Below are 21,266 nucleotides of genomic sequence, written 5' to 3' on the forward strand. Positions count from 1 at the left end.
AGTGAGAAGGAACAAAGAGACCCCCCCCCCCTCTGTTACCTTATTTAGTCATCAACGGCAATGAATTCACTGGATGCATGAGCCTCCAATGGCTTGAGATACTTTCGCTTCAGCAGCTTGTACATCTCGCCATACAAAATGATAAACACCACCATAGCAATTACGATAGCCCACTCCCAGGTGATCCAGAGCATGTAGAAGCCCTTGATGGCTACGCTGGGTACATAAAAGAAGATGACGAGACATCCAATGTCAAACAGCAGTGTATACAGGATAGTTTTGCTCTTGAGCGTCTCTTTCAATCCACGCAAGCCCCATTCTGGATCTCGGTACGATCTACAATGAATCATCAAGACCAAGGTAGCACATGTGATTACTGCCAAAAACAAGCCTCGACCACGGAAGAAGGACTCGCATGTGGCAAAGTCGAAATGCGTCTCACAATTGACACCCTCCACACCATGATGACCGCCAGTGTAAAGAGGAATGATGAAAGCAACTAGACAAACAGCAGACAGCCCCAATGAATACACGACGAGATCCATGATGATTTCTCTGTTAAACAGACTTTCCTTGGGTGGGCGAGGTGGCTCCAGCATGACCGTCTTGGAGGCAGGCTGAATCGAGAGCTCGCCCGCAGGAGGAGTGAATGCAACGTACAAAAACAGCATCTGAATGGTAGACATGGGCGACACACTGCGGTTGTTGGGGTCACGAATAGCCAAGCACAACATCAAGACCAACCACAAGCCCAAGAGCGCAATCCAAAAGTACAGCAAGAAGCGTTGCATGTTTTGGTAGATGCGACGACCTTCGGCAATGGCACGAATGATGGTAGCAAAGTTATCGTCTGTCAAGATGATGTCGGATGCTTGTTTAGCGACATCGCTGCCATTCTTGCCCATGGCAATACCCACATCAGCAATGCGTAGAGAAGGAGAGTCATTGACACCATCGCCTGTCATGGCAGAGATATTGTTGCGACGTTTGGAAGCGAGGATCATCTTGACCTTGGTCTCGGGGCTACATCTAGCCACCACAAATGGCAAGTGAGGCAACGCGTCGATTTCGTCTTCGGTCAAGGCGTCAAATTGAGGACCTGTCATGACGAGCTGCTGGAGCACCTCAGGGGACATGGTCTTTTCATTGAGAATGTTGAGTTCCTTTGCAATGGCCGTGGCAGTAATAGCATGATCACCCGTCAGCATGTGAACAGAGATACCGGCGCGATGGGCTTCACGTACAGCTCGCTTGGACTCTTTTCTAGGCGGATCCAAGATACCACACAGCCCAGCAAACGTTAAATCACATTCAAGCAATTCTCTGCCATGGCTGGTATGCACCATGCTGGCATCGACGTTCTCGCGGTAAGCCATGGCCATGACACGAAGACCCTTGGCAGCCAGTGCTTCCACGTGTTGCACGATGGCATCCTGATTGGGCGTATTGACACACAGGGGTAAAATACGTTCAGCAGCACCTTTGGTAAACACGCAGGTATGATTCAATGGACGGTTGTACCAAACAGTCGACATGCGCTTGATGGTAGAATCAAACTGGTATTCTTCAATCATTTCCCATTCGCCCTGTTCAGTCAAGTCAGGCTTTCCACGGCCGAATTTGTGAGCAAATACTTGTAAAGCGACTTCAGTAGGAGCACCACTGGCAACCCAATCATCCGATTCAGTGTCGTCGTCTTCTTCTTCTTCTTGGTGCTTTGACAATTCAATGGCAGAGACTCTTGATTTCTTCTTTTCCAGCGCATGTTCGTCATGACGAACCGCTACTTTTTCATCCTTGGTAGCAGTAGCAATTTGATTTTGTTCCTTTTTGCGAATGGACGACATGTTGCATAGAGCAGCACATTCGACCAGTCGGTTCGTATCATGCGACAGGCTCGTCTTCTCCACCAGCGTAGCCTTTTCGAAATTGACTTGCTCATCCACAGCATCGTAGGTCTGGTAAATATCGCCTTGAGGAGCTAGGCCGTTGGGTGTCACATAAAAGTAGCCTTCATTGGGGGTCCAAAAACGCACCACCACCATCTTGGCCATGGTCAATGTACCAGTTTTATCAGAGAAAATGTGCGTAACAGAGCCCAATGTCTCCAAGACTTTGAGCTTTCTGACAATGGCTCTTTGCTTAGTCATTTCTTTACCGCCCAGCACCAATGTCACTGTCATCACCGTCGTCAAACCCGCAGGAAGAACAGAGAGCGCACAAGTGACAGCATACATGACAATGTCTCGATCAATGGTTTGAAATTTGACAGAGGCAAACACGACAATAACAGAGATCACGGCCACACAGAGCAAGCCAATATACATGTGGTTCATGCTCTTTTGAATACGTGTACGATCACCATCATTGCTTGCTTCAGACAATTGAGACGCCACCTTACCAATCTCAGTCTTCATACCAATGCCAGTGACAATAGCCTGACCACGGCCCTTGCTGATGATGGTGGAACTGTAAATCATATTGATACGATCGCCTAGTGGCTCATCTAATGAAGGAGTGTGAGCGATAAGAGCCCTTGGAACAATCAAAGTACCTGCCTTCCTTTTCCAGTACAATCAACTGCTTTTGCACAGGAAGAGATTCACCTGTCAAAAGCGCTTCATCGGCTTCCAGATTCGACAAATGGACCAAACGAGCGTCTGCGGCAGCTGAATCACCTTCTTTGATCAACAGCATATCACCAGGTACCAATTGTTTACTATCGATGGTTTGCTCTTTTCCGCCACGAATCACATCGGCCCGAGGACTACTGAGATCTCTCAAAGCAGCGAGTGTTTGTTCAGCAGCGTATTCTTGTTGAAACGAGAGATAGGTATTGACAATGGCTACAGCAATCAACAGACTACCAGTAATGTAATCGCCTAGGACATAGGATACCACGCCCAGCGCAATGAAGATCCAATTCATGACATCCACAAGTTGCCGCAAAAGAATCTTGAACCATGTGGCTCCACCATCAGAAGCAAGTTCATTGAGGCCGTATATCTGTTGACGACGCATGACTTCATCCTCAGATAAGCCGAGTGTAAGCGATGTCTGCAATTGATCCACTACATTTTCTACTGTCTTTGTATGCCAGCTGATCTCTTCTGCTACTGCTTTTTTCGTCGTTGGATCTGGTATGTGTATAGATGTAGACATTCTTTTGTGTGTCTGCATTCAACAAGTGATGAGAGAAAAGAGAGAGAGAGAGAGAGAGAAAAGAAAAGGATTTCATATTTGTGAGAGTTCAGTTTTAAAAGATTTCTTATTCTTCTTTGTGTAGCTGATATCTATTGAATTCTGAGGTTTAACCTTGGTTTCCATCATAAAAACGTTGATGTTACGATTTATAATCGTGCAGTAGCAGTATAGGCATTTATTAGGAAACGCGAGTGTGCTGAGTCATCCGGTGGAAAACGAAATATGACATTTATGCCTCCACTGCAACGAATGTGTGTGTTATTATTCTGCAAATAGATCCGTTTCAGGTTACTAAGTTACACTTGCCCTATACAAACAGTGTATGTAGTATGCTGTTGTTTGATGGCCTCGTTATGAATGCGCGGAAAAAGCACTCTACGACTACTACTACCTGACATCAATGATGCCAGCAAGTCGAGTAACGCCCTTCATTTGCATATGCAAATCACCCACATGGACATTGTCATTTAGCAGTAAGGGGTCAAGACTTTCTTGAATTGATCTATCGGTCGATCGCATCAATGGTAACAGTGCATGTAATCACGTGTCATATTTGTGGTTAATCTGTCGGCCCAAGCCAGCGTTTATCGAGTTACAAGTAAAATGCACACAAAGAGCATCCCATTTAACGCGTTGATTTAGATGTCGAACATCATATTAAGTCTCATTTCATATTGTATATATAATTTATGGCGAGAAGCCTAAAGATATGTACCATCGTCTCACGTTTCAACTGTCTATCTTCATGTGAAAGCCTTCTAAAGGGCCTATAACTGCGAGTCTGACTCTTCTGCAATGCTCCACCTCTATATCAATAAGAATACCCCCCCCCCATTAAATTGGCAGACATCATACTTGCATTGCCTCTCACTCCTCAAAAGTATGCCAAATCCAGTAGAATTTGGCTCCATTCGAGACGTGTTTTCTCGTACTGGAAGCTGTTTCAGGTCGCCAGAATAGCGCCAAATGATTGCTCTCATCTAGCAGCTACTGTCTGGCACCTTTGCCCAACTTTTTTGAGATCGCCAAAAATTCACCAAAATCCATGAGGGATACCTCATCGTTTTTGTCGAAAATCAAACGATCGCGTTTTTGACACCAAAAAATGAGGACTTTTACTAAGGTATATATCAGATCGAAATGTTTTTCTCGATCCAAGGCACGCCCTGAAGCATTGTTTGCAGGGCCTTTGATATGTAAATTCTCGATATTTTTGCAGAAGACTCCATTTCATATTTTCCGAAATTGATTAGTAATTTTGTTCAAAAAACTGACTATGAATAGCACCATTGGATGCGCCTTGAAAGAGTATTCTAGGAATGCATTAGAAAGCACTTTTTTTTTTGTAAGGAGTTGTACTCCATTTTTTATTTAAAGTCCACTAAATGTCATGATGAGGGAAGAAGAAGACTGGATATATTGAGCTTGGTGTGGACTGGGTCGATGTTGGAACCAGATGGCTTGTCGAGCGGCAGGAAAGAGTAAGTAGTAAAAGTAATCAGAGAAAGCGGTAGAGTGGAAATACCATTGCAGGGTGTACTGAAGAAGTGGAATGCTTGGGGAGGTGTATGTCGGTAATAGTGGTGAATGACAGGCGGCCAAAAGGAGGGGGCAAATCCAGCGCCATTAGAGAGCTTGTTGTTGGACAATGGGATCTAAAACTTGGAGGCCGCCATGATGACGAGGCTGTTGAAGGATTCTAAAGGATAGTTTGGGGAAGATACGAAAGTTAATGAAGGAGGACCCAAGGCTGCGTAAGGAAAGTAATTGAGCTTTGGTGAAAATAAAGTTGCGCATGACATGCCAGAGTTTCGAGAAAATAAGTGTGTTGAGAACGGTTGCTCTTCCACGAATGGAGAGGTTCCGTTGGGAGTGAATATGGATGCATTGTTGGATATTGTTGTAGAGTTGCTGGAAAGCGAGGTTGCGTTGGGATAAACTGGAGCATATGGGATAGCCAAGATATGTTACTGGATCAGGAGAGGTGCGGTCATGCATTTGGTGGATTTGGTGTGTAGCAAGAAACTCGCGCCAATCTGGTTGTGGGCGTCCAGAGAGCGAAATGGCTGTAGTTTTCCTGTAATTTAGTAGTGCATTCGATGCTTTCATGTATGTATTGATAGAGTCCTGCAGAAGAAGAAAATCCGAAAAAGTTCTTCAAATCGACTGTGTCACCTGCATAGGCTAGAATTTTGTACTTAATTGGATTGCGATGGGTGGGAGAGACTGAAGGAGTGTTGCAAGGGGAGGCTGGCGGAGAGGATGCGTTGGTGAGGCTTTCGGTTAGATCGTCTATGTCAACAGTAGGTGATGGATGTGGTGGGGCTTCTTGTTGTACATGGAAACCCTCAAAAGTAGGGTTCTGTTGAGTGGAAAGGGTCAAAAGCAATGTTGAAAAGGAGGGGACTGAGTGGATCACCTTGTTGAAGGCCTCTTTCTTGAGGAAAAGGTGCCGTGGTGATGTGGCCATTAATGTTGATTTGAATGTTAGTGGAGAAGAAAAGTGAGATGATACAGTGTGTTAAAGATTGTGGAATACCAAATTGGAGCATAGTGTGTTGAAGATATTCGGGATGAATACGATCATATGCTTTTTCTTGATCCAAAAGAAGAGCAATGGCAGATGAGTGGTTGGTAGTAGCTAGGAGTTTGGTGGTCTGTAATGTGAAGCCGTGCTCGCCAATGAAGCGGTTCGGCATGAATCCAAGTTGTTGGGGGCTGATTAGTTGTTGCATATGTGGCATCAGACGCTGGTTGAGCAGGCGTATGAAGATTTTGGCATCGCAGTTGATTAACGAGATGGGACGAAAATTCCTCAGGTCTGTGAGATCGCCCTTTTTAGGGAGCAGGCACATGCAAGTAGTGAGCCAGCTGTCGGGAAAGATACCGAGGGTAAGAACCTCCTTGAAGACGGCATGGGCAAGTTGGGCTGTTTGTTGGTGGGATAATAGCACCGCTAGGATTTCATAGGGTAGACCATCCGTACCTGGGCTGCTATGGTTGGGCGACCGCTGTGCACCAGTCATAATCTCGTCGATGGTAAATGGCGTCTCCAAGGTGGGTTGGCTGTTTACTGGGATCTGTGTTGAGGCAGGGATGGTGTTGCAGAGTTCAGAGATGCTGGTATAATCTATGGGGTCAGTAGTATATAGTTTACGATAAAAACATACTGCAGCATCCTGCATAGTCTCTGCCGTATCGCAAATGGAGTGGGTGTCTAGATGTTGGAGAGCTAACATGGTGCGTTGAATTTGTCTAGTGGCGATTGTGCGTTTGAGGTATCCGGCAGACGTTTCACCCTGTTCACACCACATTTTGCCCGCACGAATGGTTTGTTGGATGGAGATCTCCTGTTGCAGATCGCTGATGAGTTTCTCGATAACGGGTAATCGTTCTCGGAGAATGGTTGGTTGATTCTGATATCGTTTGAACAACTGGTTGCGTTTCCTTTGAAACCGTTTGAGCTGTCGGTTGCGCCAAGAGCTGTGGCGGCGACCAATGCGACGGGCAATGGTTTTCACTACGGCCTTGAGTGCATCCCATTGTGTTTGAGGGGAAGTACCTGGTTTCTGGAAGAACTGATCTAACGCCTGGTGTATTTCGGTGACGAAGTATTCGTTCTTTACTAGCTGGGGATTAGCTCGCCAAAGCCAAGTACCCTGTTGAGAGGAGGAGAATTGAAAGGTGGTATTGAGGATGGCATGATCAGTCCATTGGGAGCACATGAAATCAATGGAGGACGAATGTAGTTGTTGAAATAGCGTTGGTGAGCAGTAGACATAATCGATGGTCGACCGTGAGGTCCCGCCACGGAATGTTGGTAAAAGTGGCCCGTCATGCTTTGAGTGGGTACATTCGATAAGGTGAATTGCCGAGTAAGTCAAGCCAGCGATGTTGAGCCTGCATGGCAGAGTGGTGGTGGGGTTGATCTGACTGTATAGGGGGAGAGAAAGAATCAGTAGTATAGTTGGTATTGTCAATGGCATAAGGTGTGGCATGGTAATTAAAGTCACCTAGGATCATCAGAGATTCACGATCCACTGCAATCGTAGAGGGTTCTTCGCTTGATGTTGGAGGTGGTTGGATGGCAACAGTAATGGGAAAGGTGTCCAGAGCCCAGGTATCGGGGTGAAAGAGTGGAAGGGAAAGTAGTTGTGAGTAAAATTGGGCTCTGGACGACGCCGTGGCAGGAGCATAAATATTAACGAGTGTGATGGGTGAAAAGAGAGAATTGCTGTGGGTTACTTGACACACGATAATCCGGTCATCAAGAGTAATGTTGAGTTGCTGGATGTTGATTTTTGGATTGAGTGAGACAATCCCGCAATGGGATGTCCAGATACTACAGGTGGATTTGGAATTGCATATTCAGTCTATCTCGGACTGAGTCGATGGCATGAGTTTCTTGAAGGCATAGGATGTCATAGTGCAGATCTGGGTTGCGTAGAAACCGGATGAATTCCGAACTGGTGGTGGGGGTGAGATAGTTTACTGAGACTTCTGCAATTGAGAGAGCCTATCGTAATATTCGATTTACAATTCGACATAGGAGGGTTAGTAGCATATGAGTTCATAGAGGGAGCATAGGAGGTGGGGTTCACATAGTTACTCATTAGGCCATGGGGGCTGAAGTCTCGTCAGCTCGGGCAGTGTTGGTGTTTGGTTGGGTTGAGTTGGTGGTGTTGTTGTTGGAATCCTCATCCATGTTGTCGTCCTGGCCAGAGGCTGTTGGAGCAGTGGTGGCTTGTAGACGCTTGTAGGCGGGAACATAGACTGGCTTGATGGTCTTGGATAGTTGCATGTAATCGGCCTCAGGGATAATAGGTTTCTTAAAGATGAAGAAACGTGCTACGGCGAGTTGATGGTTGGGATCCTTCAAGCGGGCAATGATGACCTTCACTCTAGCCAGGAAGAGGCGATGGCATTCCTCAGCGAGGAAGGCGGTATCCTCAGACTCGGCATACTTGGGATCTCTCAGCTTGGTGGTGTCCATTGGATCAAAGGAGATGGGATCAAGCTTGTATTTGATCAACTGGTTTTCCAGGGCAGTGTAGTAGTCGTTGTGAATGAGCAATTCAAAAACATGGCGATCTGGGAAACGGATATCCAGGATGGGTCTGTTGTGGATTCCCATCGCATGGAAATCATCCCTCATTTTACTGATGGATGATCGGCTACGGTTTGGAATGTAGACAAACCGATATCCATGACTGGATGAAACGGCTGAGAATTGACGAGCAGCAGCAAGACCTGTGTCGTTGATCTCAAGGTTGAGGGGTTGATACTTCTTGCGAGATGGTCCTTTGGATTTGGGCTTGTTGGAGTTGGAGGTTGGAGCTGGTTTCTTGGCGAGTTCAGCAAAGGATGGTGGGTTGTTCGTGGTGATAGGAGGTGAAGTAGGGGTCGATTCAGGGGCAGTAGTGGGTGCCTGTGCCTGTTGGGCCACGAGTTCCTGAATTTGCTTTTGGGCGTCCTCAAGCTGTTGTTTGGTTTGATTCAAGGATGAACGGAGGGTGATGTTTTCTTGGATGAGTGCTTGCATCTTGGAGATCTGAGCATCTTGGTTACTCAGTCGAATGTAAATGTCCTTGAGGTAATCAGGGAGATTGGGGACAGAATGGATGTTCAGGTCGCTTAATGATAGGGGGGGGGGGATGGATGGATGGGTGGGTGTTGTCGTTACGGCAGTTGCAGTGGGCACTACAATGGGAGTGGCAGTGTCTGCAGCGGGTTGAAGGTTGTTGTCGGCCATGGTCTTGGTGATGGAACGGATGAGTCTGGTGGTAGTTGTCAGCTTGGGACGTTGACTAGCGGATGTTGGGAGAGGAGTATGAGTTTGTCTAGCTAACGTGGAAAACCGACGTTTGGTAGAGACAGATGGAAGGGGAGAGATGTTTAGTCGACTTTTAGCAGTGGTGGAGGCTGGCTGAGGTCGAGGAGTGGGGGGTTTTACTGGCTATAGTCGCTGGCGTTTTCACTGTATTTACTTCTGTTGTTGTCATTGCTCTGTTAGCGTTAATAGTGTTGTTTTCGAGGTTTGAAAGGCCCTAAAAACAATTTAGACGAAAGAAAGGTGTGTGTTAGAAAGCATAGGTTGATCATCACCATTTATATAGTCGAATTTAGCGAAACAGGTCGAATTAAGTCTAAGAAATTGAAGATCAACGAATCAAAGACAGAAAAATAATTCGATTCTTGCTGCTGGTTTGGCTGGCAAAATGAATGCGCATCAAAAGTAATTGATATCTCGAAAGCTAACAGGTAGGGATTGCAGTTTAACAAGATGGTTTGGCTCTAATACTTATTTACTGTGTTTCTTTATCTGATCGTTGCAAATTCCTCTTCCAAATGCGAGTTCTAATGTGAAATGCATATAATTGCCCGCCCTATCCCAAATCATTCTAGTTACCAAATCTGTAGGTTTTCAACAAGATTTTACGTTTTTACTTCAATCAAATGGCTTCTATAATAACAATAGTACTGCAAACGATAGAGCAAAATAAAGCAAAGCCGTACATCCAAGATCATTCCTTAACAGTGTAATGGCCGAGACCAAAATCAAACTCATGAATGATGTAACTGCAGGAAAACGAATAACGTCTCATTTTGTGAAATCACCAAACTGAAATTCAAAAAATGACCCTTTACTGAATGTGCCATAACTGAAAAAAAGTCGTCTTCTATCTTACTACAACCAACATGGCAAGCGGCAGTCAAGGAGTCAATGTCCCAGACATGATCAATGAATTGATCACAAAGAATAAAGTTATGGTAAGCTACATGAAGCACTAGAAATATAATACAACTCCATATCATTCACAGAAAAAAAAAAACAACCAAGGTGTTTAGCAAATCTTATTGTCCGTATTGCCTCGAAGCCAAGGACTTGCTTAGGGAGCTGAACATTGCATACAAAGCGATCGAGTTGGACCAAGATCCATTAGGTTATGTGATTCAGCAAACACTGGCTGATATGACAGGACAATGGACCGTACCCAACATTTTTATCAATGCAACATCTATTGGCGGGTATGATGATCTTGACGCATTGCACATCAAAGGAACATTACAAGAAATGGTAGCAGCAGCAGAATAGAAAAAGAGAAGCGTCGTTAAAGATGTCTACATGAATTTAAAATATTCCTAAAGACTTTTAACAAACCATTAAAATTGAACAATGATGATGAGGTTGATCATTTTACATAACTCGTTTCTTTTTCTTTTTCTTTTTCTTTTTTTTTGCTATTCTCTTCTCTCTTTCCCTCTTTCTTAGTCTCAACCAAATGACTGGCCCTTTGACACCATCTGAAAGCACTTGTCTGCTATCCAGGAGACGCTGGCTGAGAGGCTCCAGAATATTGCCTCTGAAAATCGCCACTGCCGCCACAACATGCCAACAGCCACAGCTCCAGCCAGATACAGATTCAGTTACCAGTTCTACCACGGCCATTGGATCGCCCTCATCTGTAAAACTACTGTTTCCATCTCTATCCATGTTCAACCTTCCATCCACACCCATCATGTCATCTACCCCAGAAGCAGCAGCAACAGCATGCAAGGAAATAGCTCCTCCACCTCAATTTGCCGTAGATCACACCAAAAGACATCGTCTCCTAAAGAGGCTCAAACCTCGGAAACGCATTCAAAAGGCATACCCATCTGCTTTTGAGACGTACTTGTTTGACGATGCCGTACCTGGCTTTTTGCAGCATCAGGGTATTCGACCTGTGCGTCTCCTGTTGGAACGACTACAGGCTTGGTATCTTCTCGCGAAACGGCTGTTACGACATTTTGAATTGCTGGCATCGGTTGAGCATCACGTATCGAAAACGTATCGCTCATTGGATCGTGTCAGTATCTTTCCAGCACCTAAGAAGCATCGTAGTAAACGCATCATCACACACAGAAACCGTCGTCGATTTTACAGAGATGAACGCCTCCTCAAAATCCATTTTGCCTTCCAAGACGGCGTCCGAGGCGTGTGCGATGCCTGGCAGCATTATCATAACGATGCGTCCAAAGATCATGCTGAATTCGCCACTTTCCTACGAAATGAAGCCATGCCAACACTTGCCAACATCAAACGAGAGCTCAAGTGGATGATCAAGTCGATTCGAGCAGATGACCGTTTGTCATTGAGCACATTAACATCACTGAAAAGGGAAGCTGCCAAACGCTTGAAGCGGCTGGATCGACAGTTGGTGTTTTTTGACCAACATCCATACCATGGGTATACCAAGAAGGATCCTTGGCTGATGAACGCGGGTAAGTAGCTTTGGCTCGTATTTGAATGTATGATGGTGCTCATCAAAACGACTGCTCTGTATAGCTGTTGTCAAGCAAATGGTCAAAGTGTATCGACAGGAAAACAAGATCCATGAAACTGTACTGCGACTACAACGAGAGACACTGATTTCAGAGGGACAGCTTGTGGAAGAGTTCAGACGTCTTTGTCAGCACATTTACATCATGAGAGAGCAATCCACACTCGGCATCGACAGTGGTCTCCAAAACATCATGACGACCTTTGACAGCGTGCACATGGACAGCGACTGGATCAACTTTAGCAAGCTCAACGAAACGCACTTGGTATCAGAGCAAGCAGCATTTCGCCATCCTGATCATTTGCAATACCCAAACCACTCGCACGCACTGCTGCAACCCATCTTTGCTGCACGCATGGAACGAAAATCACGCGTCCTTCACCATTGGCATGAATACATCTACGTCTTGACGCATGCTGGATTCTTGCACGAATATCGCAACGCCTCCAACTACCCCGCACGCCCTGATGCCTCCATCTATGTGCCTCATTATAAAGTCTCCTCTTTGGCTACCAATTTGCATCATAATCTCGTATTCCAATTGCAACCTCACAAAGCGTCTAGAAATATGCTCAAGAATCACGGTTGCAGTACAGCGCTACCCAAAGCGTGGAGAACATCAAAGACGAGATGGGGATGCACGGATCGCTGGACTTGGACCTTGCGCGCCAAGTCTGCTCAGGACATGGAGATTTGGGTGCAGCATTTGACTGAGAGTTCGGAAAGATATAGACCTGCTACAGTGAATGTCCTGGCCTTGTCTGCCATGCCTGCTCTAACACCATCGCCATCACCACCAGAGATTGTCGTGAGCCCTGCTGCCGAGGAGACGAATGAACAACAAGCAGAAGCAACAGAGACAGATGCATCTGATGCCGTCGAGACAGCACCTGCCGTTGAAGCTGATGCCGAACAACCCAGTAACACTAAAGAAGAAGCTCCTGCAGAGGCACCACCACCACCACCACCAGCAGAAGAGTTGCCTACCACACAAGAAGAGGCCTCTGCCGATCAAGAGCACAAGGACACTGCTGATACTAATGTTGATGCTGATGCCACTATAGCGACGCCTGCTGAAACTGAGGAAACAGTAGAACAACCACAAGCTGATAATGCAGTAATTGAATAAACATGTCTCTCATTTATTTACCATCTATGTACAATTTGTTATGGAGGGGGGGGATATTTACTGTGCTAAACTAATCAAATATGCAGACGAAGCAATCACATCCAAAGCGCATGCCTTGTTTGCAATCAAGAATTGATGGTTCAGCATGCTTGACCAAACCGTTGTTAATTCACTGATACAATGAGTGAGTGTTTTGCTATAGACTGCTATGGCGTCGTTCGTTTACCTCTGCTTCACTTTGATAATACCTTCATTATGGTATGGATTCCAGTCCAAGACATTGATATAGCAAGAAGCACCAACTTGTCCAAAGATGGACTGCAAGGCTTGTTGTATGCTCATACGAAAAGAGACTTCTGTGATCTCCACGTCTAATACTTCATCAGACCATCTAGAAAAAAAAAAAAAAAAAAAGGTAAATGACTATAGTGGTTGCTGTCTATCTATGAAATTTACATTTTGATCTTGAGATACTGCCATTCTTGAACAGGCTTAAAGTTCTTGAACCAAGGTTTGTTTGATACAGTCGACATGAGAGAGAAACAAGCAAGATTTTCGCTTGCTCCACCCAAGAGTCACATTCAAACTTTGTGTCAAGGATGCTTCGGCTTTGTCCAAACCTGTCCAACTTGTAACACCTACTTAATTCATCTTTAATTGGCACAAAGGCTAATTTAAGATCGAGTATATCTAAATCGAGATTTGACGCTGGAATAGCAGATCGATCAAGAATTGGCGCTGTTGCTGTACATGTCCAAAAACAACGCTTGTCGTGGCTGAAATACTAGAGATGTTGGGTTCCTGGTCATTAAACATGGCTATGTAATGACTACTGTATATGTCCAATCCCAGTGCTATGCGGATGAATACTCGACTCAATTAGACATCTTGAACCCAAAAAGCGAGTTGATGAGGTCCAAACAGATGTGCGTACAATATTCAAGTTTCAATGCCAAACACTACACGTATATTCGATTGCAGCTACACATTTCCCAATGAACGCTACATATTGGCCAGATACCTTGAATGGACTCGCTTTTGATACGACATGTCAAATTCCGCTGACATGGCGTATCACATAGATACAAATCTTTCCAGAGGTAGAATTGCGGAAGGATCATTAAATCATCAATCGTTTTGGCTTGTTTGTCATGATCTATGGCCTCTGAATTGTATTATTACTTGACGTTTGAAAGCTGTTCCAGTACTACGAGAATAAGCATTGAGTGACGAAAGGTGTATGATTGTGGCATGTTTCTGGAATGTTCAGTGCAAATACGATCAAAATCAGCTTTATAACGAATCCTCTAGAACAGCCCTTCTTTCACTGGTGCAGGACGGTTCAGTTTGTGGTACAATTCAAAGCTCTCCAATCATCCCATCTTCCCCCCTCTCCCTCTCTCTTTCTCTTTTGTTTCCCTCTTTTGCTCTCTTTACACACACACTCTCTCCTTCTGTCGCATTAGTATGGAAATCAACTTTATTGCGATCTACGATGGCAGCGCCAATGCCAATTTCCTGTTTGTTTCTGAAAGTATCAAAGATTGCTTGGGCTGGTCCCCTGAGGAGCTGCTCGGCCAACCAGGCTACATATTGACACATCCAGAAGAACGAGAAGCGCTTGCTTCAATACACTCCAACAATGTCAAGGACGAACGCATGTCATCGGTAGTTTCGTATCGCGCAAGACACAAGGATGGACACTATGTGCTGATTGACAATGTCGTTCATTTCTGCTACAACCTCCTCATCAGCACCAACTTTACATTGCTGCCAGACGATTCCAGCAAGCATTTCATGAGGGCAAGCTCGGCCGATGAAAGCTACTGTATACAGCCTGATGGAGCTATCAGATTGACTGGAAACTGGAGTAGCACCCAAGACAACATGAAGCATCTCCTTAGCAGAACTTATCCTTGGGACGTCAATGCTAGTCTCACAAATATGCAGGAACCCCGATTTTGCCTCTTTTTGAACCGATATTCCGTACATGCTAACATTGTGTTTGCCAGCAGCATGTGTGAAGAGATGGTTGGTATGAGTCAAATACACTGCATTGGCGATTCAATATATCAATACGTGGCTGAAAAGGATGTGGAAAATGTGAGACGTCAGATTAAAATCACCAAATCAAAGGGACTGATATCAAAATTACGATTCAAGTGGTCAAGGAAGGAGACGGGCGATAATGGCGATGAACAAGAAATGCTGATACCTATTGAAGCAGTGATCAGTTGTACGCATGACGGTTTAGTGCTGGTTGCTAGATTGATGACATCTCGAAAAACCATTCAAACCGATTGAAGTTTGTATATGTAACATAGTTTTTAATAATAAAAAGCAAGAGAGAGAGAGAGAGAGAGAGAGGGAGAGGGAGAGAGAGTAAGTGAGTAAGGGAGTAAGGATGGAGTGTGCGTATAAAAAGGGGGGATGTGTATCAAATAGAGAGATGAAATGCTAAAAAAAAAATGTATATCACTACTTAATCCAAGTCATCATACGATGCTGCTGCTCTCTTTCTACGCTCAGAACTCTTCTTGCTTCTCTTGGCCTTCACTTTCTTGTTACCTGCCTCAAAAGCCATAGCCTCGCGGTGATCTCTACCAAGGTTATCGTAATCCTTGACCTTGTAAATTCTAACAATCCAATTTTCTGAGGTGAATGCTTCATCCAACACGGACAATTCAGGTCCCTTCATGGGCAGTGGTTGATTACGCACACGATCGTAAGGTTGACGACCACCAAACACTTCGTTGAATCGATAGTAACTCATCTTGTACATGAGCGAATCCTTCATGGCTTGAGAAGCTTGGTCATCCACACGATATTCACCTTGAGCAGTAAAGAAATCAGACTCCTTGATCTTATCGGGCCAAATACCCTGAGCAATACGGATCATCCACAAGAACTTGTTGATATCGTCTCCGGAATAGCCTAAAAGACCACCGAAAATGACCAACACATAGCTGACATCGTGCTTCTTCATAATCTCATAAGAATCGGCTTCGTTGGTAGACATGGCACGGCCCACAGTGGCAATGTGTGTGTTGTTCCAGGTGTTGTTATCGACAAGCGTAGTGCGGTTAGAGAAACCAGCAATCTGGTAACCATAATCCCACCAAGACATGATTTTGGCATCTTCGTCCGTGTTCTTGCGCAACCAGTAGTAGGCTTCTCTGAAATCGTCAATGATGCGCTGAGAGCCATCAGGGTTACGAGAGGCGAGCACGACAGAGGGAGAAGAGTAGGCATTGGAGGTGACCCAGGTACAGTGCCAGACAAACATGAACAAGAAAAAGACAAATGTACCTACTACAATAATGCGAGTGTCGTTGGCAATGATACCAAAGACCTTCTTGCCCTTGGCGGTTGAGGAGAAAGGCTTCTTTTTCTTCTGCTTTTCGTCTTCTGCGCCAGAGGATGAAGTGACAGCAGTAGCTTCTGTATTGGAGAAATCGAGATAGGTATCCAACAAAGTAGAGATAGCCATACCGCCACAGATACAAACAACGGGCGTCAATGTCAACATCAAACGCACCATGACACCAGCAAAGTAGGAAGCAAAGATACCGTATACAATGACAAAGACATGCTCGTCGCGCAATGTCTGGAAACACAAGTAGATACCCACAGGGAAGACAAAGATGAGCATTTGCAAGTCAAAGAAGAACATGGGCCAGGCAGTAGGCTGATGCTCAGAGACAGAGGCAATGATGGGAATATGGATCTTGGCATAACCAGTATCCCAAAGAGAGTAGAAGCGACCGGTCCAAGGAGCAATATAGCCGCCCAAGGTCAAACCCACAAGAGCAGCGAAACCCAATACAAAGGTAACACCTACAAATGCCTTGAGCAGAATTTGGAACTGCTTTGTTTGAAGATGGCTACGCATCAAGTTGACAAAACCCATGATTTGGCAGAGACCAAACACACCTAAAGCAGCCATGTGCTCAGATGTGCGAGTAGGTTGGAAACCGACAAAGGGGATCTGCATTGACAGAAGTGTACCCAGAATGTAGAATGTAGAGTAGGACACATACACACGGCTAGAGAAACGGCCCATCAACATCAACACAAAGACGTGTAATGGGATAATGTTGATGATAAACACATAACCGCCCCAAGCAGCTACCATGTAAAAGTAAAAGAAGGCAGCTGCTGAAGCCCAAAGAGCAGATCCCAATTTGAGAGCCTTGATCCAGAGGTAAAATGTAAACATGAGCAAAAAGATGGCAATCGCTTCATTGTCATAGGAACCAGCGACCGAACGAGAGATGTAGCCTGGAGCAATGCCCATAAACACAGCAGCTAAAAGACCTGCTGAGCTATCTTTGAGCTCCTTTGTCAAAAGGTACGTTGCAAAGGCAGTGAGGCCAGAGAACATGGGAGCTAACAGCACACAAATGTTACGAATGTCTACTGGGAAATGGAAATAATGAAGTATGTTGTGAATGATGGCTGCAGTGACCATGAGGCCTGGATAGATGGTGCCGCCAACAACGCGTCCAAGAGGATACCATGAACGATCATCAAACCAGTTCCAAAATTCATAGAAACCATCTTTAACCAACATGCGAGTAGCACGGTAATTGAACCTACAAGTGAATGTCAATTCATACTGTCATAGCTGGAAACATCATGTATATATATATATATGTACCAAGGGTCAAATTCGTGAATAATAGACTCATATCGAACAATACTGAATAGACGTGACGAAAAGGCGACAACAGCAATCAAGCCGAGAATTGCTCTTTTCAAGAGTATCTTTTGGCTGCTGACATCCAGCTTGGCCATTTTATTGTGTAGTAAGTAGGTGTTGAATAGAGAGAAGGAAACAATGTGAACCCACACATCTCTAATTTTTAATAAAGCCAGCAAGCCATTTTGGTATTGGTGTATAAGTACATATTGCTTAATTACAACCTATGAAATCGCATCAAATATATAACCGCCGCATGACGTGTAGTAAAGCCATTTAGCGAGCTTTCACTGCTTGAATACAGTGGTAGTGGAGCAGCAGTTACACACACATGGAGCATGAAATCAAGTATATGCTTTTGAATGAGTCAAACACTGCTGATAATGCGAATTTGAAGGCAGGGCATAGAGAGCCTTTTTGATCAGGGATGAGAACTTTATAGGAACTGATAAATGCAACAAACAGCATCCAATTGGAATAGCATGGATGCAATGCTTTTCAAAGCAAGCCCTCACTATCGTACCTTGCTATGTTGATTTTCTACTGGGCATGTGCCAAATCAATGCGGATCCCTTGTTTCTACTGGATATTTGTCAATCCAATGTTAGATTTCGCCAACTGCTTTGCCAGCATGGCATTTTGCTAAACTCCATCCCATTTCATCTCATGGTATACCCGATATTTTAGGATAGCAGCACTTTCTCCACATCTCTTGGCTGCTTCAATAACAGATCTAAACGGTAATGCTTGTCATGTTCGTGCTCATGTCTTGATTTGGTATAGTGGATCATCCATGCTATCATCATCATTATACCATCGTAGGGTGACCGCCAAATTATTCAATAACGCGCCAGGTTTATTTAATGTGGGACCATGAGCTACTCTCATCTTTTTCTCTTTTTTTTCCTTGTTTTATAATCAAGAAACACAACACAACACAACAAGCAATATGAAACTCTTTCTCAGAGGTGCATTGTTCTTAGCAGCTCTTTTCTATGTGGTAGGTTTTGGGATGATGGGAAGCGAGGCAAATCAAACATGGATACTCAAATCACACACGCACAAAAGGTTCGGGCCCAGGACAGTGTCGTCAAGGTACTCGAGAATGAAATTAGAGAGGAAGTCAAGTTGGCCTCACAGGAGACGGATTTCTTGGTAGAGAAGGAAAAGACAAAGGCCAAGAGCTGTGTACAAAAGGGATCTGATTACCTTCAATATGTAAAGGGCTTGGTAGCAGATGCTCGCAAGGAATTGAAGGAAAACAATAACCGTAGACCCTCTACTCAGTACTCCATCGACGATATTGCCTTTACTATTGCTCAAGGCCTTCCTGCTTGGGTCTATCCTCATACTGCTTGGAAGGAAGATCCCACTACTCGTCGTAGACGCATTGCCAAGGTGTTGCGTACTTCATCACTCATCACTCGTCCTCGTCTCACTGTCATTCGCGATACCGCTGCTCTCTGGACCAAAACATCGTCCAACCTTCTGGAACACAATTACACTACTACAACTGAAGAGTCTTTCAGCTCTCTTTTGCAATCTGCCGAGGATTTCGTCACTACTGCTACTGATGCTGAATTAATGGACTCCTTATTCTTGGCTACTGGTTATGCTACCTTGGACGATGCCGTTACTCACTTTTTAACTAACAATTTGGAAGAGTTCAACCACATTATCCAGTCAATCAATCATGATTTCAACGAGATTGTAAGTTTGTCAGGGGATTTGCGTCGTCCATTGGAAAGTGTGCGTGAGGATGCTATTCAACAATCCAAGATGATCCGTGACAACTTGTTTGCCAACCAAATCGACAAGCGTCTTCGCCATCTCAGCTGGCACATTCGCACCGAATTGCAGCACTTGTCCCATGAACTGCGCGAGTTACCCGAGGAGGACAGAGATGCATCATCCAAGTTGTTGAGAAGACATATTGCTGATTCATTGCGTACGGAGATCGAAAGTTTGAATGATATCAAGATGACATTATCCAAGTCAAAATCAATCTACAACCATGTCTGGCAGAACGCTTATAACGAGTTGGTGCAAAATCCTACTTCTTATGATTACTGGGTGGATGTTGTTGCTGAAGTTAAGGAAGCTGTCTACATTTTGGGAAAGAGTCTTACACAAAAGCAACAACAACTGAAGGCCAAACCCACCAAATGTACCTGTGGCTACAGCAAGCACTAAATCACCCCCCCTTAATTTGTTAGGCTGCTGATTTAATATCATTAATTGTAAATAAACACTAAATCAAATAAGTTTTATACATATTTCTGGCCATTGCGAGCTCTTGTCTATGTGCGATCTCACATACAATGAAGTCTAGGGTATAATCCCGCTGCTCATAAACGACAAACCATGCTCATTGCGCAAATAATCTATCTAATTTGTCGAGAGCATCCTTTTGTTTTTCTGCATATGGCACTTACGAAAGCTAGTCACGACAGTTTCATAATAATTTTAGCTTTGCATCTGCTATTTTTCTTCCAAATCTTGTTACGGAACATAAGAAGTCGCTGGCTGCTGACTATATTATATATTGCCTGCTTTTAAAAGCAACAAACACAGTACTAAAGTAGTACCTATTATATTAATTCCCAATGATAAATTTAACAAACATTTTCCGCATATAACAGTGTGTGCAATGGACGCCAGATCATCAAATAATGGCACTCTATCGTTTTTTTTTTTTTTTACATAAAGACGAAGTTGAATTTTAAGTATTTGGATATACTTTTATTATTACAAGCACAAAATCATATTAAATGCTAGATCAATAGGAAATCAACTACTAGTTGTAGACCTTTGCTACTCCGACCCCTCAGCCAATCAAATCGCTTGAAAACTCCGCTGACCTAGAAAAAAAATTGCGAGGGTTTCCCTCTGTTTTGATGTGAGGCAAAACTTTAAGCTCCGCTATAGAGCAATATAGCTGTTACTATCATCAAATTTCCCTCAGGTGCTAGAGCATGCCTTACTTACACCACCTAGCTTTAGATTCAGGCATTGAGACCCTCAATCATCACTAAAGTAAGTAGCGATAACCAAGTGGAGGCGGCCTATCTACCTCCTAGCCTCGGATAAAGTCTTGTTGAGCTTCAGAGATAGGCACATCCACACAACGTAAAAAAAAGGCATGCTTCAAAGAAACATAATGATAATAAAAGAAAGAAAAGAACATACTACTACTATAGGAGTATAGAAGTACGTACGCAAAAAAGGGATACTCACACAAAATGAATCAAAGAAAAGTATACCAAATACAACATCAGAGACGTTCAGAACAGCTCGTTGTTGTTACAACAAAAATACATACATGAGCGACATGCATAGTAATAGTCGGATGTAAAGCAACATAACCAACAAAAGAAGAAAAACGTAACAAAGCAAACATCATGAATGCATTATCATGAGAAAGGAAGCAATAATACAAACGTTCAAAGAAGTTTTATATCATTGCGACCAAAAGAGAGAAGATACTTACTTACCACCACCGTAGATAGACCAGAGGATAGGCAATCACCGAATATAGATCAGAAAACAAGCATGCACCAAACACAGTAGACCAGAAAAGACCATATTAGCAGCAGCAGCAGTAACAGCAGCAGCAGCAGCAATACCAGCACCATAGACAAACCAGAGAACGAACGCCACCAGCTGAGACCAGACAAAGACCAAAGAAGCAACCACCAAACATGATAAACCAAAGAAGCAGGCAGCAGAGATGGCAGAGAAGTAATGGCAGCAGCACTCACTCAAACAAGCAAAAAATTATCTAAACCTAATAAACAAATTCAATTAGTGTTAATTCTACGTCTTCCAGTGCTCGTTATCGAATGATACCTAATGAATTCCACTTTAAAAGAGCAGTATTAAGTTCTTCTAACAGTATAAGACGGTG

At 44.1% G+C, this 21,266-nt stretch overlaps 10 protein-coding genes across 10 annotated transcripts; 4 read left to right on the top strand and 6 right to left on the bottom strand.

The window, feature by feature from the left end:
• Positions 1 to 44: 44 nt before the first annotated feature.
• Positions 45 to 3,162, bottom strand: ATC70_013053 (uncharacterized protein; the record flags this gene model as incomplete). The annotated part of the gene is made up of 2 exons (XM_064832220.1): positions 45 to 2,506; positions 2,559 to 3,162. 2 exons carry the CDS (start codon positions 3,160 to 3,162, stop codon positions 45 to 47), a joined length of 3,066 nt encoding a protein of 1,021 aa, XP_064687775.1.
• A 1,668-nt stretch (positions 3,163 to 4,830) lies between these two features.
• On the bottom strand, positions 4,831 to 5,202 carry sof1 (the record flags this gene model as incomplete). The annotated part of the gene is made up of 1 exon (XM_064832221.1): positions 4,831 to 5,202. One exon carries the CDS (start codon positions 5,200 to 5,202, stop codon positions 4,831 to 4,833), a length of 372 nt encoding a protein of 123 aa, XP_064687776.1.
• Positions 5,203 to 5,552: 350 nt separating this feature from the next.
• ATC70_013055 (uncharacterized protein) lies at positions 5,553 to 6,929 on the bottom strand (the record flags this gene model as incomplete). Its single annotated transcript, XM_064832222.1, has 1 exon — positions 5,553 to 6,929. The coding sequence occupies one exon, from the start codon at positions 6,927 to 6,929 to the stop codon at positions 5,553 to 5,555; it is 1,377 nt and encodes a 458-aa protein (XP_064687777.1).
• Positions 6,930 to 7,816: 887 nt separating this feature from the next.
• On the bottom strand, positions 7,817 to 9,206 carry ATC70_013056 (uncharacterized protein; the record flags this gene model as incomplete). The annotated part of the gene is made up of 3 exons (XM_064832223.1): positions 7,817 to 8,791; positions 8,888 to 9,130; positions 9,192 to 9,206. The coding sequence occupies 3 exons, from the start codon at positions 9,204 to 9,206 to the stop codon at positions 7,817 to 7,819; spliced, it is 1,233 nt and encodes a 410-aa protein (XP_064687778.1).
• A 697-nt stretch (positions 9,207 to 9,903) lies between these two features.
• FET4_2 (low-affinity Fe(2+) transport protein) lies at positions 9,904 to 10,300 on the top strand (the record flags this gene model as incomplete). The annotated part of the gene is made up of 2 exons (XM_064832224.1): positions 9,904 to 9,975; positions 10,046 to 10,300. 2 exons carry the CDS (start codon positions 9,904 to 9,906, stop codon positions 10,298 to 10,300), a joined length of 327 nt encoding a protein of 108 aa, XP_064687779.1.
• A 187-nt stretch (positions 10,301 to 10,487) lies between these two features.
• On the top strand, positions 10,488 to 12,657 carry ATC70_013058 (uncharacterized protein; the record flags this gene model as incomplete). Its single annotated transcript, XM_064832225.1, has 2 exons — positions 10,488 to 11,469; positions 11,534 to 12,657. The coding sequence occupies 2 exons, from the start codon at positions 10,488 to 10,490 to the stop codon at positions 12,655 to 12,657; spliced, it is 2,106 nt and encodes a 701-aa protein (XP_064687780.1).
• Positions 12,658 to 12,714: 57 nt separating this feature from the next.
• ATC70_013059 (uncharacterized protein) lies at positions 12,715 to 13,190 on the bottom strand (the record flags this gene model as incomplete). Its single annotated transcript, XM_064832226.1, has 3 exons — positions 12,715 to 12,829; positions 12,884 to 13,048; positions 13,114 to 13,190. The coding sequence occupies 3 exons, from the start codon at positions 13,188 to 13,190 to the stop codon at positions 12,715 to 12,717; spliced, it is 357 nt and encodes a 118-aa protein (XP_064687781.1).
• Positions 13,191 to 14,124: 934 nt separating this feature from the next.
• On the top strand, positions 14,125 to 14,961 carry ATC70_013060 (uncharacterized protein; the record flags this gene model as incomplete). The annotated part of the gene is made up of 1 exon (XM_064832227.1): positions 14,125 to 14,961. The coding sequence occupies one exon, from the start codon at positions 14,125 to 14,127 to the stop codon at positions 14,959 to 14,961; it is 837 nt and encodes a 278-aa protein (XP_064687782.1).
• Positions 14,962 to 15,139: 178 nt separating this feature from the next.
• ATC70_013061 (uncharacterized protein) lies at positions 15,140 to 17,454 on the bottom strand (the record flags this gene model as incomplete). The annotated part of the gene is made up of 2 exons (XM_064832228.1): positions 15,140 to 17,252; positions 17,318 to 17,454. The coding sequence occupies 2 exons, from the start codon at positions 17,452 to 17,454 to the stop codon at positions 15,140 to 15,142; spliced, it is 2,250 nt and encodes a 749-aa protein (XP_064687783.1).
• Positions 17,455 to 18,308: 854 nt separating this feature from the next.
• ATC70_013062 (uncharacterized protein) lies at positions 18,309 to 19,552 on the top strand (the record flags this gene model as incomplete). The annotated part of the gene is made up of 2 exons (XM_064832229.1): positions 18,309 to 18,359; positions 18,428 to 19,552. The coding sequence occupies 2 exons, from the start codon at positions 18,309 to 18,311 to the stop codon at positions 19,550 to 19,552; spliced, it is 1,176 nt and encodes a 391-aa protein (XP_064687784.1).
• Positions 19,553 to 21,266: the final 1,714 nt, after the last annotated feature.

Source organism: Mucor velutinosus (genome assembly GCF_035048745.1).
Source record: "Mucor velutinosus strain NIH1002 chromosome Unknown tig00001572, whole genome shotgun sequence".
Classification (NCBI taxonomy): domain Eukaryota; kingdom Fungi; phylum Mucoromycota; class Mucoromycetes; order Mucorales; family Mucoraceae; genus Mucor; species Mucor velutinosus.